At 32.8% G+C, this 27884-nt stretch overlaps 1 protein-coding gene across 1 annotated transcript; it reads left to right on the top strand.

Annotated features, from left to right (window-relative positions):
* Window positions 1-381: 381 nt before the first annotated feature.
* On the top strand, window positions 382-27884 carry LOC129229830 (uncharacterized; the record flags this gene model as incomplete). The annotated part of the gene is given in 8 exon segments (XM_054864203.1): window positions 382-3859; window positions 5456-5577; window positions 6532-6804; window positions 11227-11367; window positions 14491-14624; window positions 15498-15610; window positions 25287-25453; window positions 27678-27884. Coding segments are annotated over 8 exon segments (4635 nt in total), but the record flags the coding sequence as incomplete, so codon positions are not given.

The following is a 27884-nucleotide window of genomic DNA, read 5'->3' as shown; positions in this document are numbered from 1 at the left end:
TAATGTTTGGGAAGGAGGCGGAGGGGGGGGGATCAAATGGGACATTCTAAAACTCGTTTTCAAACCCATCGTCAGCAAGAAGGTTCAAGGTGACTCTGTAAATCAGTTAATAGATAACGTCAAATTTCTTCTGCTGTCTGACCTTATGTAAAGGTAATGTAAATCTAATTTAGCCTAGGATTTTTGATAGGGTAAAGCTTCTTAATACATCTTTTCTGTCAGCATTATGTACGAATACCAAAATATTCAAATAAAATTCAGGATCTGTTGTATCTAAAAATTTGAACTAGTTCTAATGTCTGAAATCAAATATAATGTACTAATGGAATTCTCTTCTAGGTCTTGGGCTTTCAACAACAATTATTTTCTCTTTGAGAAAACATGGACCCAACATCATGGTCAGCTTACAGTCAGCATTTTTCTCGGCTGGGAGCTTCTATAAACCATCCTCCCGGATCTTTGCCTCAGTCGGCACAGATGAACGATCTTGCATTGTCATCATCTTTGCCACGGCAAGACCACATACCAGGTTATGGAAATGCTGGTGGGCCACATCACTTTTTATTAGCAGCTTCTCATGGCTTGAATCCTTCTCAGGCCAATCATAACGATCCCTCATTCAATGCAAATTTGTTTGCTGCTAACTATGATGCTAGTCTATTCTCTGCTTCCTTCCCTACTTCTAATAAGGGACATTTGTCTTCATTTCCACAAGGAGCTGCTGGACTCTTTAAAGCTGTAAATAGAGAAAATGATTTCAATGATCTGCGAACTGGCTTTTCTCATTGTGGAATGCCGTCTTATGCCAGAAATTCTGATGGGAACAGTGGTTTACCTAGTGGTTCTGGTCTTGGCTCTGGACATCTCTTTCCTAATTCTATGCCTCCTAGTTCATGGAGGCATTCTGGTATCATTCCATCTTCTTGCGGACCTTTCGGGGTTTTACCTCACGAAACTGTGTTGCAACGATCTCATCTAGTAGGACGTGGCAGTGACAAAATAAGTGTTCAAGCATCTAAACAATCCCGCTCTTCTCTTCAGGGGACTTCTTTTGTTGAGCAGGACTTAGGGCGTGGATACAGGAGCATTCTGTCATCTCCTGCTCGTCCACCATCATCATATGTGGATAGTAGCAATACATCACATTCCTCTCTTTTATCGCCACAGAATGATCCATATTTTTCATCTGTGAGTGACAATTACTACTCTTCCTGCTCAAAAAATGATTTTGCAGCATATAGTTCTTATTGTTCTAATGTGCAGCCTGGTGTGCAAAGAAGTTCAATTACCCCATACTGTTATCCTCAAACATTTGGAAGCTTTGATCCAAATGTAGAAAAGCAAGATGCCCCTTCCACGAGCACAAACACTAGTGCCAATGCTAATTTCTCGAATTTTGTGCCAAATAGCAGTCTAAATGGCAATCCCTCTCATATACATAATGGCCAAATTTCTCGTCAATCTGTAATTACCAGTAATGTCAGTAACAATCCTGTGATGTATAATTCAGAATCTCATCAGCAACCTCATTCATATAACATCAGAGAAACATATCCATATCCACCTAGCTCTGCACATTCAAACTGTCCTCCAGCCCATACTGGTAGTAGTAGTAGTAGCGGGAGCAGTAGTGGAAGACAAGCTTCAGCACATTCAGGCAATAGTCATTCTTCAGCTGTTCATTCTGTGTATCCTCCTATGAGCACTCCTATTCCCGCCTCTACTCCTGCGCATACTACCCCTCCTACCTCCATGGGTCAAGCTCATGTTCCAACACCTTTGCCCATGAGTCATGACAGTGGATGCTCGTCTGTGAACAGTCAATCTGTAATGTATCGTTCTCCTTCAAATGATGGCTGTTATTCAACTCCAGGCACGTGCCATTCTGAATCGGATTCGCCTGCAAAACCAGACCTGTCTCAACACTCATCACCATCTGTTTATTCAGTTGAAAGCAGCAATTTAAGTATGAATAGTGGTCCTTTCGTGGATGGTCACCATGCACGTCCTCATTCCAATCCTGGAAGCAATTTCGATGGTAACATCTTAATTAATGGGGAACTACCTTCTGAAACACAAGATAACCCTAGTGGCTCTCCTAAGCTGGATGATAAGGAGACAACACCTGTTAATTCAGCATCAAGCACTGCAAGACAGAAGAATATAAGTGCTGCCCATTTGTCTTCTATGATACCAATTGATATGGTGAAGTTGGATAAAGAAAGTGCTTACAACAACTCGTCAGCAAAAGCAAATTTTGAAAGTCGCAGGGCTAAGTTGAATTTACTTGCTCAAAATCTTGAGAAGCAACTAGATCCTACAGCTTCGTCTAGACCTGACTGCACTATGCGGAATGGAAAAAATAATGTTTTTGTTTTTCCATCAGATTTTCCATCTGCACTTGATTTTACACCTAAAGGGCAACTGAATTCCAAACGTGGTCACAAAAGAAAGTGTGATTCTTCTGAAAACGCTATGCCCCTCAATTGCACTTATTCTCATCTACAAAATAGTCACAATTCTTCTCCTTCACCTGAAACTCCCACTGGTAGTGAGAATAAAGTTGTGAGTCCCACCAATCAAGATAGTGATTTTGAAAGTCAACCAAATGATAGTAACATGCCCGCAGAAACAAATCCTTCACCACTACCTGTTGATCTTTCTCATGTCCCTTTAAAATTAAGTACTAGAAAATCAGAATCTCCAGAGCCTAAAGAAGAAATAAAAACTGATCTATCCAATCTAAATTTTGAAGCAGTTGAAACCTCTGAAAAATGGTCCCTACCTAAAGCCGATGCTTCGACTGATGATTCGAAGTGCAAAGACCTTGAAAACCCATCAAGTCCAGCTATTGACCAGGAACCTGAAAAACTAAATAAATGTGAATCTCCAATCTGTAGAACGCCACCCATGGATGATTTGTCTGATGAATCAAAAAAATTGTGCAATAGTATTGAGGAAGATTTGGGCTTCCTTGCTGGCTTGTCGTCTGATCCTGACGTTGAAGACAGTGTATCCAAAGGAAGCTTTTCAGAAAAGAAAATCAAAAAGGAACAGGGATTTTTGCAATCATTTTTGACATTTCTAGAGAGCAGTAATGAAACATCAAATGTTCATTCTGGTCCTATTAATTTGGGAACAAAATCTGACAAGTCTGGAAATACTGAATCAACTGTGAAAGAAGAAGAAAATGAAAAGAAGAATGAAGTTTCTCCAGAGCACACTCATAAAGTTGAGAAAAGTAATCTCGTTGAAGAACAAGATGATAAGGATAATTTCGATGAGGCACCTTCTCTCGATCCCTCTCTGTTTGGATGCTCCACACTGCAGAAAGAAATGGTTGTTCCTAATCCTGAGGCTCCATCTTTTTCTTCAGATGAAGACGAAAATTCAACTCAGGGGATATTTGACTCAGTTGCCATGGCAATTCAGAGGCTTTGTGAAGATAATGAAGAAGACCCCAACGAAAAAGTGAATAAATCAGGCAGTTCCAGTAAAAGCAATTGTGATGAAGAAATTCCATCTCTTTCAAATATGAATACAGTGGGAGGGGAAACTTTACCTGAAACTAAGGAAGCTTCTAAAAATGAACAAGTTGAACAGTGTACCATAAAGAGTGCTTGTGTTCTGAAAACTAAGAGGGGTAAAAGAAGAAAAGCAAGGCATTTACTTGTTATCAAAGTCAAAAGAGCTGCTGAGAAAGCTTCTGATGCCCCAAAAACAGCTTCTGAGAGTTCGAAACCAGTTCGGAAGAAAGATGAGAAAGTTACAAAAATCACTCAGAGCACTCAAAGGAGGACATTGATGAGAAAATGTAAAGTACAAGGATTAAAGAAAAAGAAAAATTCTAAAGCAAAAAGTATGTTTTCAATTTGTATTTTTGCTCATAATATTTCATTATTTATTATGAATATTTTTAACCTCCTTTTTCATTTAGAAGTAAGTTGGGAATAGTTTGCATTGGTTTAGTCATTGGGTCCATCTCTTCACCCTACTGACGGTAAACTCGAGAATACTCGAGCAGATCTATGTAGTTTAACATTGAGTGGGCATGGCACTGCTACTTGGAGTGTTAAAATTGCAAAATGTCCCCAATGAGCAAGTTTCATATAAATATTTTAACTGAGAATAGTAGTTTAATCTTTCAGCAAATTCTGTAATTAGTTACTGGACTATTAACATTGCACGTGACATTGCTTAAGTGTTTTTCATGACAGTACATCCCCTAAGGAAAACTTTCTGCATCTTGTAAACATTTATTATTATTTTTTTTTTAATTGAAAGTTATTCTTACTTGTACTACTTTTGATAAACTATTTTCATTATAATGTTACCATAATTTTTAATAACTTGATTTAACACTACATTTTTTACCTCACATGGACATGTCATGGAATATTTTCAGAGCTTGCTAAAAAAATAAAAAAAAATAAAAACAAGAAAGAAAAAATCATAAGCATTTTCAGGCATAATGAAATGATATTTTCAGTTTCATACTTCAACATCATTTTATTTTTGCATTTTTAGTACAATTGAATTATCATTTTGTTAAAGTGTGATTTTTCAAATTGGTTTTCTGAAGACTTTCAATTTTATATTTATGCTTTGTATTTACTAAGAAAAAAGAAAGAATGCTGATAATTTTTCAACAAGCTAAAAAAAGAGAAAAAAACAATACTAAAAATGTGATTGAATAACATAAATTATACATTCAATAAATGTATCATCTTGCTCTTTACTTTACAATTGGTAAAAGTCAGTAAAAAGGGATAATCCTTTTCTGTTTTTTGAGTTCTTAACAAATTGCTTTTGGTCACCTTTTAGTTACTTTTTTGTCACCTTTTAGTCACCTTTGTTTTCAAATTTGTCACCTTTCTCACTTTTTTCAAAGGCCATCAGCAGTCCTCGGCCTGCACTAGTAGAGTATAAAATGCATATACTTAAGATAAATAAGAAACTTGTTTGACGAGTTTGCTTTTTCTAGTGGAATTTTTAACAACCTTATGACATAATTTTGAGGATCAATACTTTTTTTTTTGTATGGAAATTTTGAAAAATTTCCTTTTCAACAAATCCAAATTAGTTTTCGTCAAGTTTACGATTTTAGCGGATTTTGCCCAGTGGCGAATGCTTACGGCCTGCCCTCTACAAGTGTTAAAAAATATAAGGCGTTTGAATTATTTTTGTTAAAAAAAAATACAATAATTTATCAGAATTTCCAGTTATAAATGTAATTATTGTTTGTTATTAGCTGTTGTGCAAGAAGAATTAAGATTAATAGTTGTGTAAGTAGTCAATGAGTGCACACACACTCTCTCTCTCTTAGTATTAGTGTGTGTATTTGTTACACACACCAATAGTAAGTTGTTATTAGTTTCTGTGTTATATTTGTTATTTAATATAGCGCCTGAAAAACTCAAACTGACAGGCATGTTGTTAAACATTTCTCTTTCAGGAAAACCAAGAAATTGTGTGAAAAGGAAGCACAGTGAAGAAGAAAAAGAAATTACTGATGCTGTTATTAAAGAAAAAGAGAAGGATGAAGGAACTGTACTAGAAGAAAAGGTTATCATAAAAGTATGTGCCTTATTCCTGTTATATTAGCAAAGACATTTTTCTAAAAATCATGATTTTTGTTTTAAGAAAATGAATTTAAATAAGTTTTATTTATTTATTTATTAACTGCATTGTCCGGCTTTGCACGGTCTACCTCTAAAGTAAAAGTTATGTCAGGTGACGCATGTTTAACTATCAGGCTTCAATTAAAGAAAAAAAATGCAAAATTTCCTGTCAAAATAATCTTAAAGAAAGAAAACGGCAAATCAAAAATTCCCGAATAAATTAAATGCAGCCCCTAAATTACAAGCAGAAAAAAAAAAGGAAAAGAAGATAAATCGCCAAATAATAATCAAAAGGGGAAATTTTTACTTCAAAACAAAAACAAAATTTTATTTAGTCACATCTGAGGGGAAAAAAAAGCGGCAACCTTCTGAACGCTACTTTAAAATGAGATCAGTTGCTTTCTATTCCGGGCTGATGAGTGTTAAAAAGCACGAAACTGCAGTCCCCGGATGGAATAACTGAGCTGGCGGTGTATTTAATGTACTTCTGCCTTAGCCCTCGCTGAGGGCGGTAACTTACTGCAAAATTAGGTGCTTATTATTTTAAAAGCTACTTGTTTTCCAAAAAATATGCAGCTAAAAATAAATTTATTTAGTACAAGTATTTAAAAAAACTTAATTAAATAAATAAATTATCCGAACAAATAACAAAATTAGTCATCCTAAGCCTGCATACATCAAAAAAAACTTCCATGCTTTTAAATGATTGAAATATTAGCAGGATGTAAAAAAATTGCAATCTCAAATTACACAGTAATTTGAAAAAGTTAGATCTAAAATTAGTTATTAACTTACATGATATGATACAACTTACATAAATAACCTACTTAATGACAACCAACATAATTTTTTTTTTGTTCTACATTTTGGTACAGCTTGTGCTATGTTGAGAATTTGTAACTCATTTCAGGAGAGCGCAGAGCCAAAATCACCAGAAGCTGCACCACCAGTTGTTCAAGTTGTTACCCCTAAGAAACCAAAAAGGCTTTTCTACAAGGGTAGACGGAGGCGGAGAAGTCACAAAAAGGTCTGTGCTACTGAAAAAAATCCTGCAGAATCTGAGCCTGTAAAAACAAATGAAGAAGATGCTGTCCCTTGTACCAGTGAAACTCCTGATGCAAGTTCGAGTCAAAAATCTTCAAATGTTGCAGAAAATTGTTTGAATACTGAAACACATTTCAAGGTAGTTTATTCTGGCTTTTTAACTGCAAGGAGCCATTTGAAACACAATTTGTTTATGATATGAGTTTTTGAGATTTAACAAAGGAGAAAAAGAAAGATAGATGCTTGTAGCAAAGTCGTGATCAATTTTTTTCAGTCCTTTAAGCATATTTTTTTCTAAATTTAAATCAACGGCCGTAATTAAAAGATATGATTTTTTCAAAAAGCAGCTAAAATGTGAATTGTTTGTTTATTTTTTGCTGATGATGGTGATAATTGTTTTAAAATGATGTCTTACTTTTGTAGCAGCTGAATGGAGTTGTTTCCTTCAGTCAAAAGTACTACTTTTAGTCACAGAAATTGATAGACTAAGCAAAAAAAAAAAAAATAACATGGACCCAGAAAATACTTTCATTTTCCCAACAGTTATTTTTAAATTAATTTTTTTAAATGTCCAATTTTTCAAACAAGGCGTGGTCTTTATGACGTCACAAGTGATATCCTTTGGTGCATTTTTCACTGCGTTTCCATGTTATGATAATCAAGCAGCGAATCAAAAATTGCCTCTACGCTTGTTATCAACTATATTGTTGGCCAGTCACGTGAGTAAAGATGCAAATTAAATATTGAGCTCTGTGATTGGCAACAGTGAATGGCATTTCACTGTTGCCAACATTTCATCATTTGTGATGTCATCGGCAGAAGCATAAACAATGAAAGCGCACCGATTAAAATTATTTTTTAAAAATATTAAACTTTGTTAAATTATCTAAAAAATGGTCAGATCCTATTTTTTTAAGCATGCTGTTTCAGAAAAAAATACTTTTAAAATTTTGGAAACGACCCTATTATTCTCGGACTAGTGCGACATGGTAACCACGAACAAGCAAACTTTGAGTAATCTGCAAACTAGGTAGAAGGCAATACTTTTGTATGCAGTAGCTTGAAAAAACAATAACACTTGCATACATTTAAACTATAGCTAAAGCCAAAAACAGTTTAAGAAAAAATCATGTTAAAGCTAAAAAAGGCCAATGCTAACTGATTACATTCATATGCCTGTAAACATTTTAACTGAAGCAGATCAAGCTAGTTTGCACCGAAAACATATAGGGAAGGGGAATTTTTTCAAAAAAACGAAACTAGTCTGGTCTGTAGGTAGGGGAGCGTGGGGCACCTTGGGACATGGCCCACCTTGGGACACCATGAATTTCAGCTTTAATTTTGTAAACAGAAATTAGTTTTCTTAGGTCATCACAGGTGACAGCAGGATCTACTCTTCAGTGTACTTTGGAATTTTTCACATTAACGGATAAGCACTAATCTAATTTTCTCTGTTTTCTGTGGTTCAGAGTTATATTATTGGGTGGTTTCATTATTGAAATTTTCAAGTAGGAAGTGAAATAATTTGAATCAAAGCATGTGCGAATTAAAACATGTGCTTTCATAATAATTTAAAGGTTAAAAAATGTATTGTACTGCTAAGCCCAACTTTCAAAAATGTGATACATAATAACAACCTAAGTGGGGCTGAATGGGACACTGTCCCAGCAGTGTACAGTACAGAAAAAGTCATAGTTCATTGCACTTAATAAATTTGATGAAGGGTTTAAATGAACTAAAATTGAGAAAAGAGCTCCTGCTCTTGAAACAGCAGCAGAAAATCTTCTTAGTAATAAGATTTCAATTAGAGAGGCTGCTAAAATATAAGTATGAGTAAAAGAACTCTTAAGACCCTATATAAGTAAATTTAAAATGAATATGGGACCTAATGAAATGTGTTAGGCTGTAAGTTTGTAAATAAAGATTTTTTAATCAATTAGGATTAGTGTTTTGTATTCATTTAAGTTTTTTAGCTAGTGTCACTTGCCCCACCTATTGGGGCAGGTTGGGATGTTGTAATGACTTTTAATTTTTATTATGAAAATTTAATTTGAGAAATAATAGAATAAAATTTAATTGAAGGAAAAATGTCTAAATTACATGTTCAGCTAAGTTTTTTGAAAATTGATTTGAAAATTAAACTTCTAAAAATCATTATCTAAAGAGTGTCTCAAAACACCAATTAAATTGTAGGTATAATGTAGTAAGTAATGTAGATTTAACAATCAGTTTTCAGCTAGTAGTGAAGATCTAAAAACCAGGTTATGATGTTATGCCTTTGGAAGACTTGATGTTGATGAAAGGGGGAAAAAGGAATATGACTGTCTAAAAATTGATTTCTGATTTGTTGAGATAAAATAATCTAATTACTCTTTTTGCGGTTATAATGTTGGTTTAGAATTTTTTTTGAAATTAAACATCTGAAGAAAACAAAAGTCTCAGTTTTGTTAGAAAAATGTGAAACAATATCAAAAGCTTTAATGAGGGTTTTTTTATGACAAAACTTATGATTTATTTTGTTCTCAGGGGTCTGGCCAGAGGATATTTTAGTCCGTTAACGGACCCTTCACAAAAATCCGATCAACCAAAACGGACCCTTCACAAAAATCCGATCAACCAAAACGGACCTTTCACAAAATCCCGATCAAACAAAACGGACCCTTCACAAAATTCTGATAAACAAGATCAAATCTTTCACAAATTGTTTATTGAAAGAGCAAATCTGAAAGTAAAATAACGCATATTTCTGTGTATAAACCAATATTTTTTTGAACCTTTTTTTAAGTCAAATTAAAGGGATCAGATTATACAAAATCGGCTAGTTTTGGAGAGAAAAAAAAACGGCACTTTTGCGATGCTCTTTCAAGCGATAAATAATTGCTACTGCCAAATAAATATAATGGTTGTTTGTTTTATCACAGCTAATTAGCAGCGGTGTTGTAAACTTTTCTGAAAATGCATTGGTAAGCACTTTTCTCCCTGCTCATGATTTAATAAACAATAATAATATATATCTACGAAATGAACTTATAACTGCAAAGGGATAGTAAGGGTGGGGGAAAAAATATGATCGCTTCAGATAGGGTTACCAACTTCAAAATTATCACCACTTAGCGTCTGGCGTTGAACCTTTATAATGACTTGATTAGAAAATATTCTCATCATTTTACCAGCTTGTCAATATTTGCGTTTTTACGGTGGGTGCGGTGCGATGTTTAATTGTTATTTTGGGAGAAAATTATATGGGTTTTGATTTTTCGATGCTAACAAGGATGATTAACTTTAAATAAACTCTTTTAATTACCGTTTTTTTTTTTTCTTTAGATGTCTACATTTTGAAAAATGCAATCTTTTAACATCCGATATGAGAATCATATTTTGTTCTTTTTTCAAGCTAACTTCGCTTTATTAGGATGCAAATAAATGAAAAGTCTTTTTATTTCTGTTAAAACTCTCATTTCAAGTTTTTAAAGCAAAATTCCATTTTCTGTTATTAAGTCAAAAATTAAAATGCTGAATAGATGGTTTATTTTATTTTATTTATTTTATTTTATTTATTTATTTATTTATTTATTATTATTATTTTTTTTTTTTTGCTTCAACTGTGTCCACAGATATTAATGAAAAGTTTATCATAGGACTCTAAAATGCAATTTTAAAATAATTTTATCAAAAATATTTCTTTCACGAGCCGTTTTCATACTTTTGATGCCTTCACTTTGAGGAATTGCGATCTCTTTGCATCCGCTATGGGAATCCGATTTTTAGAATTTTTGATGATTATTACGCTTTGTTAAGAGGTAAACAATTAAAATATCTTTTTATTTTTGTTAAAATCACGGAATTTATAAGTTTTAAACGAAATTCTGTGCTTTTTAAGAGTCTTGGGTCAAAAAGTTAAATGCTGAACCCTATTCTGATTTTTATTTTATTAATTTATTTTTCTGTTACTATTATTTTAAATACTGTACAGAAATATTTCTAGTATAATTTAACATAATGTAGAACAGTAGATAAATATTGATACTTGAGAGAGCTATGTCCCCCCCCCCCCCCCCGCCCCCGCCAAAAATCAGACCACTCCAGAATGATTTTCTTGACATAGAAGAGGAAAACCACTCAACTTTAAGTTTAATTGATGCAGTTTGTGCCATCTCTAAATTCTAAAATTTCGTTTTTAACAATAATTTCAATCAAATAATTTCGCAAATTTTTTTTTTTTTTTTTTTTTGGGGGGGGGGGGGGAATTATTTGATTTTTCACAAAATTAATTCATTTTTCACAAAATTATTTGATTTTTCACCAAAAACGGACCCTGTGAAAAATCCTGGACAGACCCCTGGTTCTTATAAATTACCTCTTAAAATTAAAGTTCTCACCCTGCTAAAGTGTTTCCATGTTTTACGTTTCTGTGGCTATAAATAACTTTGAATTTAACATTGATTGATTTTTTATATCTTTTGTCAATGTTTTTGTATCTTTCTAGTGAAGCAGTTGAATTTTTAATCTGTTTAAAGATCTTAAATTACTTAATTTTTTAAATTGAGAATTTGTTTTTCAGACTGGTGATTATGTGATCAGCATTGACAATAAAAATTCTGACAAACCACCTATATGGCGAATTGAAGGAAAGAATGTTCTGCAGCTATTTGAAGCCGTAGAAGGAGATAGTAGTAGCATTTTGTACCGCAATACTTCTTCCGTAAGAACTGTTTATTGCCTATTTTTATCATTAAATTATTTATTCGTTGTTATTAATGCTGAGGAATTTTACTCTGTCACTATCACCCATGGCCAAATTTAAGGGGTGGGTTTTTAGGGTTCAATTAACTTCCGAAAATTTTAGAAACTATTCCAAAATATGCTTTTTATTGTATTTTTGTTTTTGCTTTTAAACTTATTATTAGTGTTTCATTTTTTCTTTCTATACTAATTTTCAATTTCTATAAAAAAAAAAAAAAATTAAATTATTATTGACAAACAAACCGGAAAGTCGCTCGTCAAGGTATGGCAGGTGAAAATTGCTTCTACTCTTCTACTTTTGTAGAAGCAATTGTCTGTTTGGCGATATTTTGATAGCTGAAATTTTAACCCTAACACCAGTGGATTAACCCTAAACTTCAGTAGATAGCGTTAATTGGTTTTTGTTTCTTCATTCCCCTGAAGTGACACTGTCTTACCAGTAAAACTGTTAAGTGACTGGATCGAGTTCAGCCTTGTCACAATAAAGCCTTTCCCTGCATGTTAAACATTACCAAAACATATTATCATACCGTAGTACGAGTTTCATTCTTGAAATGCGCGGGTTACTTGATCATCGGCTATTATTTATATGAGGCTTGTACAAACAGTGCTTTATCTATAATATTTATTTTTGTTGCAGCTATTCTAAACATCATTTCTTACCAAACAATACAGCGTTTGCTTCAGAGTATTAATACCAGGCGCTAACAACATTGCAATTCTTTAAATTCAAAGTGACCTAATTCTATGTTTAATATATTTTTATCGTTGGGGGGTCAAAAAATATAATTATTAGTTCGAAAGTGTGTACATGAGTATACGCAACTATTTTTTTTGAGCTATCGAAAAGATGTCAAATATATAACATTGGTGAAGTTATGTAATGTATGTATCAATGTTTTTCTTATAAAAGATGTGTCATCTTTTATATTTGATCATATTAATGCTCTTAAAGTAGCATCCTCTTATTTAGATAATCTGTTGCTACAAAAACCAACAGTATATTCAAATGAAATTGAATTTAATAGATCATATAGATTTCACAAGAAATGTGTTGGTAATATCCTCCCCAAAACAAAAGTTTGGTTACGGCTGTACTGTAGGGTGGTTCAAAAATACATTTAAAAAAAGAATTTCTCCTAGATAACAGGACCCCCCCCCCCCCCCCCAATATTTTTAGACTTGTGGATAGTAATATACTTGAAGAATTTTAGCTTCCTATTTCAAACTGAAAGAGAGAGCTCAACCCCCTCCCCTAAACTTCATATGAATGGGAGGGATTTGAGTGAAAAAAAAAAGAAAACTGAAAAAAAAACAATGCTATAATAACATACACTAGTAATATGCATATACATTGCGTTTAAATAATTATTTATTTACAAAAAACAGCTGGAGAAATTAAATGTTTCTAAATTTGTGTCATTTTCTGTGCAATGGCGAATGTTAAATTACAGGGCATTATTATTTAAGCATGCTCCAAAAATCTGAGTATAAAGCTAAAACTTTTGTAGTATAATGCTATTAGTAAGTCTAAAAAAGAAAAAAAAAAAAAAATTGGAGGTGTCCTGGACGCTAGCTGAAAAAAAGTTTTTTTGAATCATCTTACCCTACTGTCCCCTTATATGCTGATCTTCTAAAGTGTTTAAAACACACGTTTTGTACAAATTTTTACTTCATTCATCATTGTCATTCATTGTTTTTTTTGTCACTATTTCTTTTATTACGAAAAAAAAAAAAAATAAAAATTTGCCATCTCTGAACAGTTTTGAATTTGTGTGTTTCTTACAAAATTAAAATATGAATTTTGTGCTAGTTCTTTTCCCTTATGGTTTGCTTTAATAATGTTTTTACGCCACATCAGAGATCAAAATCATCAGCAATCAAATGAAAATTCATTATTGTGCCCAGTCTCTGCTGCATAAATAATATTCAGCAAAGTACAGTTGGGTTTCCGCATAGCGAACACTCTATTTAGTGAAGTTCTCTATATAATGAAACATGTTCAGTGACACAAATGTATCAATAAAAAAGCTTGCAAATTTGTCTCTCTTTAACGAATATCAAACCGTCAAATTTCTCTATTGTGAACTTTTTCTGAGGGAGAAAATGTCGATGTTTCTGAAATTAGACGTTTTTCTTCTGGTACGTTTGTTTAGGTTTATTCGACGATACTTTCAACATTCCTTTCTCTTTGTCGCTTGTGGTAATGGAAGGGGAGGGATTTGAAAGGAGGAGTGTAAAATTCCTAGAGGGGGTGAGTTTTCTGAAAATGTGTTGGCGCTGCACTGGAGTCTCTTGAAGTACATGCACATTCTGCTCATTTTCATCTTGCTCTGAAACGTGGTGCGATGTAGCGTTGTTCCTCTCAAAATGTCGAAGAGAAAGTGGTTATGACAATAAAGGAAACAAATTCACTTGTCAATGATGTTGGAAACAGCATTAAGAAGAAAATGTTGCCGCAAAAATACGGAATTCCAGCAATTAGTGTATCCATTCTGTACTAAAAAATAAGAATTCCATTTTAAATAAAGCTAGTGAAATGTGCCATTTTAACGGAAAACAAGTACGATTGTGCGTAGATGTTGACGTTGATGAGGCCTTTTAAAATGGATTTATTCCATCTGTGATCGGAAATTTCCTTTGTTATAAATTAAGCATTGAAATTTACTACGGTGAAGCACCGTTTATACGTTTCTCTTTTATATGTTTTTATCAATTATACGTTTTTAAAATTGGTCCCTGCAAAGTCTAATACACATTAACCTATACCTATTATACCTTTTTTTGTTTGAACGCTTTTTCACAGTCCCTTCAAAAACGTATATAACAGTGCTTCACTGTATTTTCTGTTTTGCGAAGTTTTTATATAACGAACCTGTTCAAAGGTCCCTTACAACTTCCTTATATGGAGATTCAATTGTAATCTATTTCTGTATTTCATTTCATACTGCAAATGACTTAGTCTTTTAAAGATCCTGAAATAAAGATAATCTTGTCAAATAAATTTTTTTAAAAAAGTGCATTAAACTTGTAGTTTGCAAAATATCTTTGTATATTCTAAGACTATTTATTTTTTATTTAGTATTCCAGATGGAGTCCTTCGTCAAAACACAAATATTCAAAACAACCTGTCAAAGTTATTAAATCCGATGATGACACTGTGATAGTAGAATTACTCACAAGTACTGATAATATAGATGTTAAAGATAATAGCAGGTATGTTTTTCTTGAATTCACACATAAAATGTTAGACTTTCTATTCTGAGTTAAGAGGGTATTCTCGTCTGGAGGTTTGATTTTAAGGTGATTTTACGGGCATAATAGAAAAAAAAGTAGATATTTTCACTATCGATTTTTATCAGTTTTTTATTGATACTTCAAAAGTATAAAAATGCATAGTGGTTGAAAAAAAATTCAAAATTGTAGTTGGTGGAGGCTGGCAAAGTGGGGACTCTAAAAAAAAGGGGGATCTCCTGGTTGATGTCATTCCAATCCTCCAGGTGATCTGAAACATAAAGTTAAGGTTAATTCTTATTAAACAAGGATGTAGAATTGTCGGGAAGTAGCCGATTTGAATTTTTTTTTACAAAATGGCGTCTTTTTGAAAAAAAAATTTCATTTTTTGGCTTTTTTGTGAATTTTAATATTTTTTAAAAATAATAATAATCAAAAATTACAAAAACTCCTACGTGGAGACAATTTTGATAGTACTAAAAATGTCTGTACAGAATTTCAAGTAAATCGGTGCATTAGAACTTGAGATATCTTGTCAACTGTATCAGTAAAACTAATTTTGAGAGAAAAAGTTTAACATTTGCAGTCTCATTCCAGTTAAAGAGCTTATTTTAACAAAATTAACTGTAACTCGAAAAATAATTTGAATTTCCCATGAATCCTCTTAGAAACTTATTCTTAAAGCATAAACTTTTTGAATATGAAGGGGGAAAAAATTGATTTTTTTGAATTTCTGGACTAGAATGCACCCTTAAGTTATACCCACTTTCATGTAGAATATTTTTTTGTCATATTTTTCATGGGAAAGGTTTTTCTATTTTTATTCACAACATTTTATTTTTTTCCTTCTTGTAGTACCTGTGATTATACTGTTCATCCTCAGCGGGAAAATTTTGAAGTTTATCTACAGACTCTAGTTAGTCATGCATTAGATCCAGATTTCATACCTGAAATCATCAAAGAAAATGGTTTGTTGATTTTTGTATCTTCAAAGTTGAATTATTATGAAGAGATGCAATTACATATGTATTCTGATTGAAAAATTGATGTATTTTATAGAGGTGAGCAAAGGCTCAAAGCTGGCTCAGGCAACTTCAAATCTATCTAGGTAGTGGTAGCTCCAGCTGGCAGTGAAATATTCATTTCCAATTTACACACTAATACAAAGCAAAGGAGCATATATTGTTGTGTCAGGGCAGCAGTAAGACATCTAATCCCAGGAATAACGCTAAGATATCCTACTGTTGCTCTGAGGCGACAATATATTGAAAAAAGAGAAAAAAAAGTTATACTTGTTTCTTGAAGAACATGAGAATAGTTTTTTTTTTCTTCTTAATGGCTTTGGGAGGGAAGGAAAGTTTCAAAATTTGCATCTATCAATCTGTCACTTGATTTGACCACTTCCTGAATAGCAAATGATATCTCATTGGTTCAGGTGCAATTGAAGAGGTCAGTAGGTTAGTCAGTAGAAAGTGGATACCCAATCAATGCAGTCCCCAGTGGTGATTGATGGGACATTCTAAAAGAGATCAAGTTATAAAACATCTCACTTTTGATGTGTGATTGAAAGGTACCTGGTGATAAAATTGTTAAGCTGGGAAAGGCACGAGATTGGATAAATTAACTGTTAAAAATTAGGACTGCTTGCATTTGAGGCAAGTAAAAGCTGAATATAAATGAACACTTAGTTATAACATATTTTAATTTGAAAATTTCCCTTTTTTTTACTTATAGTGTGTATTTTTAACAGCCAGTGATCCTTTACAAATGCAAGCATACATTTAATATTTAAAATTATTTCAAACATAAGTTTTTTTATAATGTATGTATACACAGTAACCTTTAATAAGAAATGTATTCTACATTTCTTTATTCCGTTAATTGCTTTATGCCAACCGTCAGTTAAAGTTTAGGGCATTCAATTGTATCATTAAATTCTCATAGCCATATGCAGAGCCGGATTTAGGGGAGGGCAGGTGGGGCTACTGCCCCGAGGCCTCCACAACAAAGGGGCCCCCACAACAAAATTTTTACAAAATATCCTAACTTTCACGGGTCAGCAAATTTACGTTTTTTCTCCCAGACATTTTTTTTTTTGTATTTTCTACAAAGAATGCTTGCACAAAAATAATATTATAATCGATATATCAGAAAACCTGGTTGAAAGTATCCATTTACTATCATTTTTTTATTTGAAGTAGCATTTCAGTGGCAATATTTTTTTTTTATTCATTTAATTTGTAATTTCAGGGTTCGTACGGGTCATGAAAATCCTGGAAAGTCATAGAAAAAAGAAAAAAAGCAAATTTCAGACCTGGAAAAGTCATGGAAAATTGAAATTTTCAGTCTAAGTCATGGAAATTTATTTTCAGTCATGGAAAAATGTTCTGGGAAAAAGTAACAGTAGCTAAAAAGAGTGTTAGAAATGTTGAGTGATTTAGTATTGCACCATGAAAGCTATTTAAACTGGAAAATTGAACAATCTCCAAAAAACATTGCATCCAAGTTCGTTTCTATCACTCATAAATCTTTATTTTAAAATTTATCAGTTTACCTCAATTTGTAGAAGGTTTTGGACAATCTTTAGTCATGCGATAGAATACAGCAATAGGGGAATTCTAATGCTCAAAAACAGTAGTGCTCAATATACGGCCCGCAAAAGTAATCCATGCGACCCACTGGTACGTTCAGTGTCATTATTCAAACATGTTCTGGAATTTCTGAACCTATTAATTTATATGCATTTGAAAATGTACAAAAAAGTAAACAAGTACATTTAAATCAAAAGATGTATTTACTATGAAATGTTTTTATTTTTATTTTTTTTTAAATAAATATCTGGTTTAGAACATGAATTTACTAAAGAATGTGGCTTTATTTTAAAGAACCAAAAAATTGTCAAGTTGACTCTAAAAGGCAACTTTTGAAGCAAATTTATTGAAACTTAGTAATGATTCATTCAACCTTTTCCCCAATCATTATCAGTCTGCTTGTTTAAAAAAAAAAAAAGTCGACATTTAAGCATCACTCACTGTAGTTTTACGTAACTTAAACTTATATGATGAAAACAGGTAAGAATTATTCAGTTTTTAGGTGTGCACTGATATTTTTTCAATCAGGTAGTGGCATTCACATAGAAGTTTTGCTAATGCTCATTTCCAAATAAAAAAAGGCAAGTTTGATATTAAATAGTACTATTCTCTTCATGTAACAAGGTCATGAAAATTTTCATGAAGTCATGAAAAAGTCCTGGAAAAGTCATGGAATTTTTTCATCCAAATAGAGTATGAAACCCTGTAATTTGTACCTATGAGTTAAAGAGAAATAAAGTAAGTTAAAAAAAAAATCCGAAAAATGGTTAACTTTGCAAGTCATCCTTACAACTTCTCGCTTCTTGAGCTCAAAAATTTAAAATTTATTTGACGAAATGACTTGAATGGAAATTTTTTAAATCAAAAATATCGGATATATACATATTAGGGTGTCCCAAGACATAATGGCGAAAAAAAATTTGTGAAATCGAATACGCATACCCTCCAAATTTTTTTACATTCCACCTCAGAAGCATGAGAAAAAAGTTTTATTTGCAATAAAATAACAGGAACCCGTGCCGACTTGAGGTCAAAGTTGGATTTCAATGTTTCAAATTTTTATTTCAATGTTTGCTTTTTGCAGTTAAGAATAGAGGTTCCGGTGCTCTTGAACGCAACGTAATACAAATTGTTTTTGTTCCTCATTAGCTGTAAGCAAACCATGAAAGTCCTGCATCATTTTTACCGCTCTTTCAGCTGAATCGTTTACTGCGCTAAGCATTGAGACAGTATTTTTCACATCAAGGAATGAAATATCATTGACCATGCCATAAAAGCTGGATGAATTTTTGTAGAGCAGCTTTTGAGATAACCGAGTCCACATTTTCGTAAACTTTTTTCAAAAAGCACAAATCTTTGTTGGGTGCTTTGACTGCCAAAATGCATTGAAACCATGGTTTCACGTATATTGTTACTACAAACAAGCAGACATCAAACAATACTTCATTTTTCCTTCGTATCTAATTTTAGTTGTGAACTAAATAGTAATAGTTTTAGGGAGTAAATTGCTTGATTCATCCATCGAGCTTGGTACATGGCTCCCGGTGGTCTTGTCTTAAATTCATTTTCTGTATATCCACCTAAAAATATGACAGGCAGTTCCTATCAACTCTTGATAGTCATCCCTGACCGTAATATTAGTGAGTTCAGCACGGTAAAAGTCAAGTAAATTTTCCAAGTTAGGGTACAGTTCGGAACAACTCCGCAGCTCCTTCACAGCACTGTATTTTAGTGGGATAGATCAGTTCATATATATAATGGCGGCAAGCATTTCTCTATTAAATATTTGCTCAAGAATAGCGCAAGAACCACTTAAAGGACCTGTTTTGGAAGCTGCTGACAACAGAGTGTTTTGAACTTTGTTCTTCGAGATTTCAATCTAAAACTGCCTTTCAAACAGCCTGTGTTTGTTCTTTTCTAGTAGAATTATCCAGTTTAGACTCAGCAATGAGTTGTTCGTCACACCCTTATGAAATAACTATAGATAAGCGATATTCTTTTGATTTTTGAGCACTCAAAGCAGGCAACAGTTTCATATCCCAAGGTAAATTCACTACATATGGTACCTCGTACTGAAAACCAATTTTTATTCTCTCCTCGTGCTCCTTCCGCTTTTCGGTTCGAATTCTTTTAATTGAAGATTCACCTGTGAGAAATTCATCAATGTTACACCCAAGTGCGCTTCAAGAATAAACACATAATTTCATATACTTGGACACCTGTCCAATGCAGCAACTGACTTTGGAGTCATGAAATCGCTCCTCATTACATATTTACATGTTCCAGGTTCTGATAATACTTGTTCCAGGTTCTGGAATACTTGTTCCAGGTTCTGGAATACTTGTTCCAGGAAGTTGATTCACACAATTTGGCAATGATTTGGTGGGAATGCGTGCCTTTTCCCAAAAGATGATGCATTCCCGAATAGTGATTTTTGCACTTTCACTGATGGTTAAATTTACTTCTCGAATATTATAAAACAAAACAGACAGAACTTTTCCATTAGAGGAAGTTTCAAGCCCGTAATTTGGTGTTTTACGACTCCCTATTCAAAATATCTCTTTTTTCGAACTTTGCAATTCCACTGCCATGTTTCGTTCCCTACGGAACGACTATACTGCGCTCGCTGACCGGAATGTATTCGTACTGACATGTTTGACGGTTTGCAAATTGCCACGGCTAAGCCCCTCCCCACCCCCCACCCAACATTATGTTTTTCTGTTTTCATTTGTTTTCTGTGCACTATTTACAGCTGTTTTGAGTTTCACAAAGTATCGCGTCGCCAGCGTTCGCTTGCTTATACACGTGCTATTTACACGTTTAAGGGCAAGTCGGCACGGGTTACCGTGCTTCAAACTGCATGAAACTTTTTTTACAACGGTTTTGATATAAAAGGAAAAAAATAAGAGGGTATGCGTTTAAAAAAAGTCTTTCATTTTTTTGGGACACCCTAATACATATATATCAAAATATTTGGATATATATAAAAGTATCGGATATTTTCAAAAATATGATGATCTTTTCGAACCCTGATAAGGGGCCTCCACTCCTTCGTTGCTCCGGGGCCTCCACACTTCCAAATCTGGCCCTTGTCATATGCTGCTCACTCCACCTGCAGTGTCACTCAATAAATATGTTTCAGCATGGAGCATGAACTGGTCTAACAAAATGATTTGTTCGTCATGCTGAAGTTTATTAACTCCTCATTTGGCTAATGCTGTTCAGTTTTGATCATATCTTATGAAAAATACTGTCTGCGTCGCCCAGCTTTGCACGGTCCACCTCGAAAATAAAAGTTATGTCAAGTGACGCGTGTTCAACAATTAGACTTGAACAAAAAAAAAACTAAAATTTTGTGGCAGATTGTGGAAAAACATCCAAAAAGGAAACATTTTAAATCCTCCAATTACAGGAAAAGCCTCAAAAGAAAAGCCAGAATATTATTTGTTCATATTCGAGGGGAAAAAATGGCAACAGATTTTTCCTTTCAATGATTTTCTTTACGCTACAGATTTTAATAAAAGCATTGTTGCGGAAAGTTGAGATGAAGCACTGAATGATAACTTGAATGGAGGAAAGTCTTTGAAAAATAGGGATTTTATGTCAAAATATAAGTATCCTAATTAATAGTTTTTAATTGATATCACCACTAATTATCAGAGGATTATGTTGAATAGCCAAACATTAAGACGGGAAAAATACAAATCTGTCAATACCTGGTTCGATGATAAGTTCACTGGCATTCGGGATAAGTAACTCAGACATAGATGAATACATAAGTACATACATAGGTACATATGCTTAGTTTTTAATTATATAAGATTGCCTTATTAGAAAAGAGTCAGAAGAGGGTCAGTGAATAACAAAAGCATAAGGAGCCAGTGCGAGGTTTGTGGGGTTCAAACACCTTCTGAAATTCATTACAAATATTTTTTTCATACTTATAGTTAAAATATTGTTTGTTTTTCCCATCTTTTTCTGCATTGCAATCAGTCTTGCATAATATAGACGAACGCGCGGACATCGTTTGCAGAAAATTTTTGGTTTTGCAGAAATCTTTTTTAATTTGCTAATGTTAATTATTATTTTTTTAAAGGAAAAATAAAAAAAAATCTGAGTTTATTTCTGCCAAAGCCTTTCAAAGCACATGTGTGAAAAAATAATGGTTTTGGCAGTTTTCTTCAATTGGTGAAAAATAAACAAACTAATATGTTATTGTAAAAAAAAAAAAAAAGATTTGAAGCACTTTTAATTTTTGTCTCTTCATATTTGAATATAAATTTAATTTTTTATTCAAGAGTGTATCACGTAAAATAATTATTTTCAGAAAATTTTCCAATTAGGGTTTGTGTTTGCAGAAAGCTTTTTATTTTATCCAAGTCTGATTGCAGTTTCCTATTTTCCATTTTGTTTGAAATAGTTATTTATGATAGTTCGGTCACGAAGGTGGAAATCATGATATTCTGGAAGATTAGAATGTGAAACATGCCGTAGAAATGTTAAAGGGGAAAAATGGAAGAACCTTCCCTGAAAATAAATCCTGGTCATGGCTTTGGTAAAGAGATTTGGAGATTATATCATCTCCTAATCTACACAGTCTCAAACAGGGTTTAAATTTACTAGAATGGAAGGTGTTGATTGGATAAATTTTTGCATGGAACATACAAATAATATCAAACAATAGACTGGAACTGAATAAGACAAAAAAATACTTCGCTAAGGTTATATGCACTTGGAATGGTTTGTGGGAAGCAGTTATTTCTTCTAATGAATAGAATAGTTTCAAGAAGGCACTTGATCTTCATTGGAGATCAACAAATTGACAATGACCAGCCAGGGCTGGGCGATGCATCACAAAAAAAAAGTGTACATCTCACATTAGTAAACCGGTTTAGAATTTTTCTCTAAACCGGTGCATCAATGCTGCCAGACTACAAATCCAAGCACTGATACTCAGACACTGGTCCACGATCGTTGCCATTTTAATCTCTTAATTGTTTCAAAATGCTGTGGAAGGAGGGGAACCCTAATGGAATGTCACTGTAACCTACCAAAACTCCTTATTTTTTCTGATGATTCGATAAATTCGAAAACTACTTTGTAAAAATGTCTTTTTGAAAAATATTGATGTTTAATGTCTCTCCTCGTTAGATAGATGTTTGTGTTCATACTCGCATTTTATCATTCAGTACAATTCAGAGTACCTCCCCCTCGCAAAAGTTTAAGTTCTGGTTGTTTCTGTGTGGTAGTATCATAAGCGAATCAACACCTTCACTTTTCTCAAAACTGGCACGAAATGCAATTTTTTAAGCTCTTGACGGAAAATATATTGATGAACAAAGTTTATCCTATACAGGGGTCTGACCACAGGATATTTGGGTCCGTTAACGGACCCTTCACAAAAATCCGATCAACCAAAATGGACCTTTCACAAAATCCCGATCAACCAAAACGGACCCTTCACAAAATTCTGATAAACAAGATCAGATCTTTCACAAATTGTTTATTGAAAGAGCAAATCTCAAAGCAAAATAACGCATAATTTTTGGAACCTTTCTTAAAGTCAAATTACAGCTGAAAATAAGTTTGGTTTTAAAATTTTTTATTTGTTTGTTTCATCACAGCTAATTAGCAGCGGTGTTGTTGTAAACTTTTCTGAAAAGGCGTTGGTAAACATTCCCCCCACCCTCACTCATGATTTAATAAACAATAATAATATAAATCAGCGAAATGAACTTAGAACTGCAAAGGGATAGTAAGGGTGGGGAAAAAATATGATCGTTTCAGATAGAGTTACCAACTTCAAAATTATCACTACTTAGCGTCTGGCGTTGAACCATTATAATGACTTGATTAGAAAATATTCTCATCATTTTACCAGCTTGTCAATATTTGCGTTTTTACATGAGGTGCGATGTTTAACTGTTATTTTGGGAGAAAATTATATGGGTTTGATTTTTGGATGCTAACACAAGGATGATTAACTTTAAATAAACTCTTTTAATTACCGTTTTTTTTTCTTTAGATGTCTACATTTTGAAAAATAGGGTCGCTTTATTAGGATGCAAATAAATGAAAAGTCACTTTATTTTCGTTAGAACTTTCATTTCAAGTTTTTAAAGCAAAATTCCGTTTTGTTTTATGAGTCAAAAATTAAAATGCTGAATCGGCGGTTTATTTATTTATTTATTTATTTATTTTTGCTTCAACTGTGTCCACAGATATTAATGATATGTTTATCATAAGACTCTAAAATGCAATTTTAAAATAATTTTATCAAAAATATTTCTTGTACAAGCCGTTTTTATACTTTTGATGCCTCACTTTGAGAATTGCAATCTCTTTGCATCCGCTATGGGAATCCGATTTTTTGAATTTTTGATGTTTAGTACACTTTGTTAAGAGGTACACAAATAATCTCTATAACAAAATAACAAAATCTTTTTTTTTTTGTTAAAATCATGGAATTTATAAGTTTTAAACGAAATTCTGTGCTTTTTAAGAGTGTCTAGGGCCAAAAAGTTAAATGCTGAACCCTTGTTGGAATTTAATTTAATTTATTTATTTATTTATTTTTTTTGTTACATTTATTTTAACTACTGTACAGAAATGTTTCTAGTATAAATTAACATAATGTAGAATGGTAGATAAATATTGATACTTGAGAGAGCGATGCCCCCCCCCCTTGCCAAATACTAGAAAAATGCTCCAGAATGATATTCTCGACATAGAAGAGGAAAATACTCAACTTTAAGTTTCAATGATGCAATTTGTGCCATCTCTAAATTCCAAAATTTTGTTTTTTTAATTTTTTTTTTACAAAATTATTTGATTTTTCACAAAATTATTTGATTTTTCACAGAAAAACGGACCCTGTGAAAAATCCTGGACAGACCCCTGCTATAATCATTTACCCAAAAAGCAACAACAATGCTTAAGGCCTAAAATAGCAACAAAGATTGCATACATGTATTTTGGTGTTTCAAGGAACCCCTCTTTAAATGCAAGAAAATGAGACTTTTCATAAGCTTACATCTTTTTACATTGAAGAAATAGGTTCATTGTATTCTCAAAACAAATCTCTGTAATATTTAATGCTATCTTGCACTTTCAACACTTTTTTTTTTTTTTTTTTTTGATAATTTCTTGCTGGTGTTAGGATCTGTTTATAGTATCTGGCGTAATCTATATTTTTTTCACCTTGAATATATTTTGTGAAACTTAAACAAGCAGTTATAAGTAAAGCTCTTTAAAAATAATGATAAAAAAAAAACATCTGCGTCTGGCGATGGGCCCTTCGGGCCCTTTTCATTTGAATGCTGCAAGTTGCATTGAAAAGATGTGTTTGCAATTCCAATTGCAATAGCATCTTAGCACGTTAGTAGTGCCATAGCACATTCTTCATTGGTAAGTTTTCATCGAGACATGACAAAACTATAAGGTATAAAACCAACCTAAGGTAAGGAGGAAGTCGGGAAGGTATAAACCAACTCCCTAATTTCATATACAAATTTGACTCTATTATATTATAAACATCAATCAAACTTTATTAACAGCACACATAACGTTGTTACACCTCAAGAAGTTGTCGCTCAATTCAATTAAAAATGTATCGAACACGATCTTGTGCGTCTTTTACTTTTCAAAAATGAGGTGTTGCCATTCAGTAGTTTGTGTAAAATAAAATAAATAAATATATTTAACAATTGAAATACATTACAAATATGGATGAGGTGTTGCCTAATACTACTAGAGATTATCATTACTTGGGAACATTGAAAACGGAACCGAAACATCAATAGCGGTCAAGTGAGAATAATAGGCAATTTGGATTGCTCAGAAAAAAAAAAACCTTATATCGTGATGCATTGCCATTTAAGGTTGGCCATGCATCACAATGTAGAAATTCCTACATCGCACAGCCCTATGACCAGCCTATCTGAGTATAAATTTCTGACGGTATCTTTTATATTTGTATCACAATTACTTTCATTGTACTGTTGTTTTTATCTGAATATTAACGCATACTAAAAGCTCATTGTTTTCTTTCTAGATGAATATTTCCTATCTCATTTGCAAGTGATTGAAGAAATCACTTCTTCAAAAAAGAGTTCTTTACTTCAGTGTGAGAAGTGGAGCACTCAGCTTTTCAACTCTGTCAGAATGTATCCATATGTTAGTGTTAGCATGAGCAAAGAAGATGAAAAAAATTTATGTCAGGTAAATTTCAATAAAATTTTTATTGTAATTCTTTTTATATGTTAAAATTATTTTTTAACTTCTTGAACTATCCCTTAAAAAGCTTCAGGCTTGATTGCAGTCCATTTATACTCCTGAAATCCAAATTAGCTTTGACTTGCCCTAGTTTAGATCCTGGTTGGTTTCCTGTCGTCAGAAACTAGTTTTTGCCCTGCCAGTGGCAGAAACTGGTTATAACTAGTAAAAACCAGCAGAAACTGGCAAAAACTAAAAAATTTCTTTAATAGTTGTAGTAATTACTTAATCATATTTGTTTAAGTAAACTAAAAAATGCAAATACGTTTCATTACTGTGAAAAGTAAAATCTGTTGCTATTGCTCTAGATTTAGTTCAGAGATTTACAGATGCTTGCATTTGGATTAATTTAACGAGTGACAAGAATATTATTTATGCTTAATTAAAAAATGTGACATACAGATTTAAACAAGGAGTTACTGATTATCATTTTCTAGCTTATATGCTTCATCCAAAGTGCTTGAGATAAGATTGTCATTTGCTCAAGAAGAAAGTGACACAGTTTTACTTGCCAATATTAACATAGATTTTGTACATAATATAGCTTTGCAAAACTAAGTAACCTCACTTCCTGAAATGTCTTTCTAGTCAAGTTAGTTGAACCAGTTTTTAAAATAAATGTACATGAAAGTCTAGCTATTTTTTCTTGTTCCTGTATTATAATACCTGTAAGTAATACTGTACTTTTCTATTTTGTATAGTGGTAATAATGTAAATAAATTGCACTTTGGGTTAACATTTAATTGTTTTTACCGATTATTTCCTATTATATGTCAGCAATTGCTTTGATATCATTTTGTGAGTTTCTTCCACCAATGTGACAGGAAAGGGGTTTTTGCCATACCGGTTTTAACTTATTTCTACCAGTGGTTTTAACCACCTTGGCAAATGTGCCAACCCTTGTTTAGATAGGCAAAAATTTGGACGACTGAACAAGCAATTTAAGAGACACAATGGCTAAAATATGCAATTTGTACTAAGGAACTTCTTTTTTTAATATTATAATAATACACTTTAAAGAGTAACATTTGAGAAATGGGAACAACTTTTAGTTTGAGAAAGGAACCTCTTAAGAAAGTTTCTCTATAATTTGCAATTTGAAAATTTTTTTAGGTGTTTTTGAATGAATCTACAATTAACTCTGCTGCAGATGACAGTCATAATGATAAAATGTTCCCTGTCTAAGGATTTAAATTTGATTATATTATGATTGAATAAACTAAGCTTTATTCAAATGTCTCCCTTATGAATTAATTCTCATCTTATATGTTTTCTTGGTGGTTAAATGTGTATATTGCTCCATTTCTAAATGTTGTTCATGGGTCAGTGTTCCAGATTTTTGTCCCCCCCCCCCCCCCATAGTCAAGAAATATTCCTAATTTTTGTAAAGAAATCGAATCTGCTATGTTATTATTCTATTGATTCACTCTCCAAGCAAATGTTGAGATTCTGTCTGTGCAACTTGATATTAGAAGATCCTGCAGCCGTGACAGGTTGTGAGTCATTTTACTGGAGATTCGCAAAACGCATTTCAAAAATTAAATATGGATGTTATGCAAATTACTTGGTTAATATTTTTTACTGTATTTCATTTATCTACTTATTTTTGCAGCCAGCAAATCAATAACATTTTCATTGAATTTAAGTATGCTTCTTTTGATTGAGAGAATAGTTAGAATGTTTAGTCTATTTCAACTCCGCTCATAATTCTTTTTTAGAAAATGTTTTAATGACTTTTTGCTAATAAAAATCAATACTGAAAAGAATGGCAATCTATGCATTTTAAACCAACGTAGCCATAAAAAAAAGTTCTGACTGGATATGATTAAATTTCAAAGGATAATGTGGCTAGTTTTATGAGGTCAAGTCTGGAAAATTTCAGTTTCATTGGGGGGGGGGGGGGGGTCATTCAAAATCTGCCCCCCCCCCCCCGAATATGTCTCCCTCCTTAAACTTATTTTTCTAATTCTATTATAAAATTATAGCTGTGCTCTGAAAATACTTTTTTGTTTGTCTCATAGCTCTATTTCAGTGCACTGAAATAGGTAGCTCCTGTGCCTGCCAACAAGCATGCAATTTTCGTTACTATTTTTGTTTTCACATTTTATTTAAAGAATTGTATCTTTTGCTGGGCCTACGTTTTTTACAAATAAAGATTGTATGTTTTTAGGTATGCAATAGCAGCAAAGTCCAGTATATTGTCCATTTTCATGGGCAAATATATGACCCCATGACTTTAACGAGTAAAGCTGAAGGACAAAGTCATCCTGTTTGTGATTTTAATTTCCCACTGTGTGGGTCCTGTGTACAAATTGTTACTCTTTATAATAAACTACATCATCACAAATACCATTTTTTCCAGATGGGTTGTAAAAAG

Source organism: Uloborus diversus, chromosome 9 (assembly GCF_026930045.1).
Source record: "Uloborus diversus isolate 005 chromosome 9, Udiv.v.3.1, whole genome shotgun sequence".
NCBI lineage: Eukaryota > Metazoa > Arthropoda > Arachnida > Araneae > Uloboridae > Uloborus > Uloborus diversus.
The sequence above is the reverse complement of the archived record's forward strand: the minus strand, read 5'-3'. Positions and strand labels throughout refer to the sequence as shown.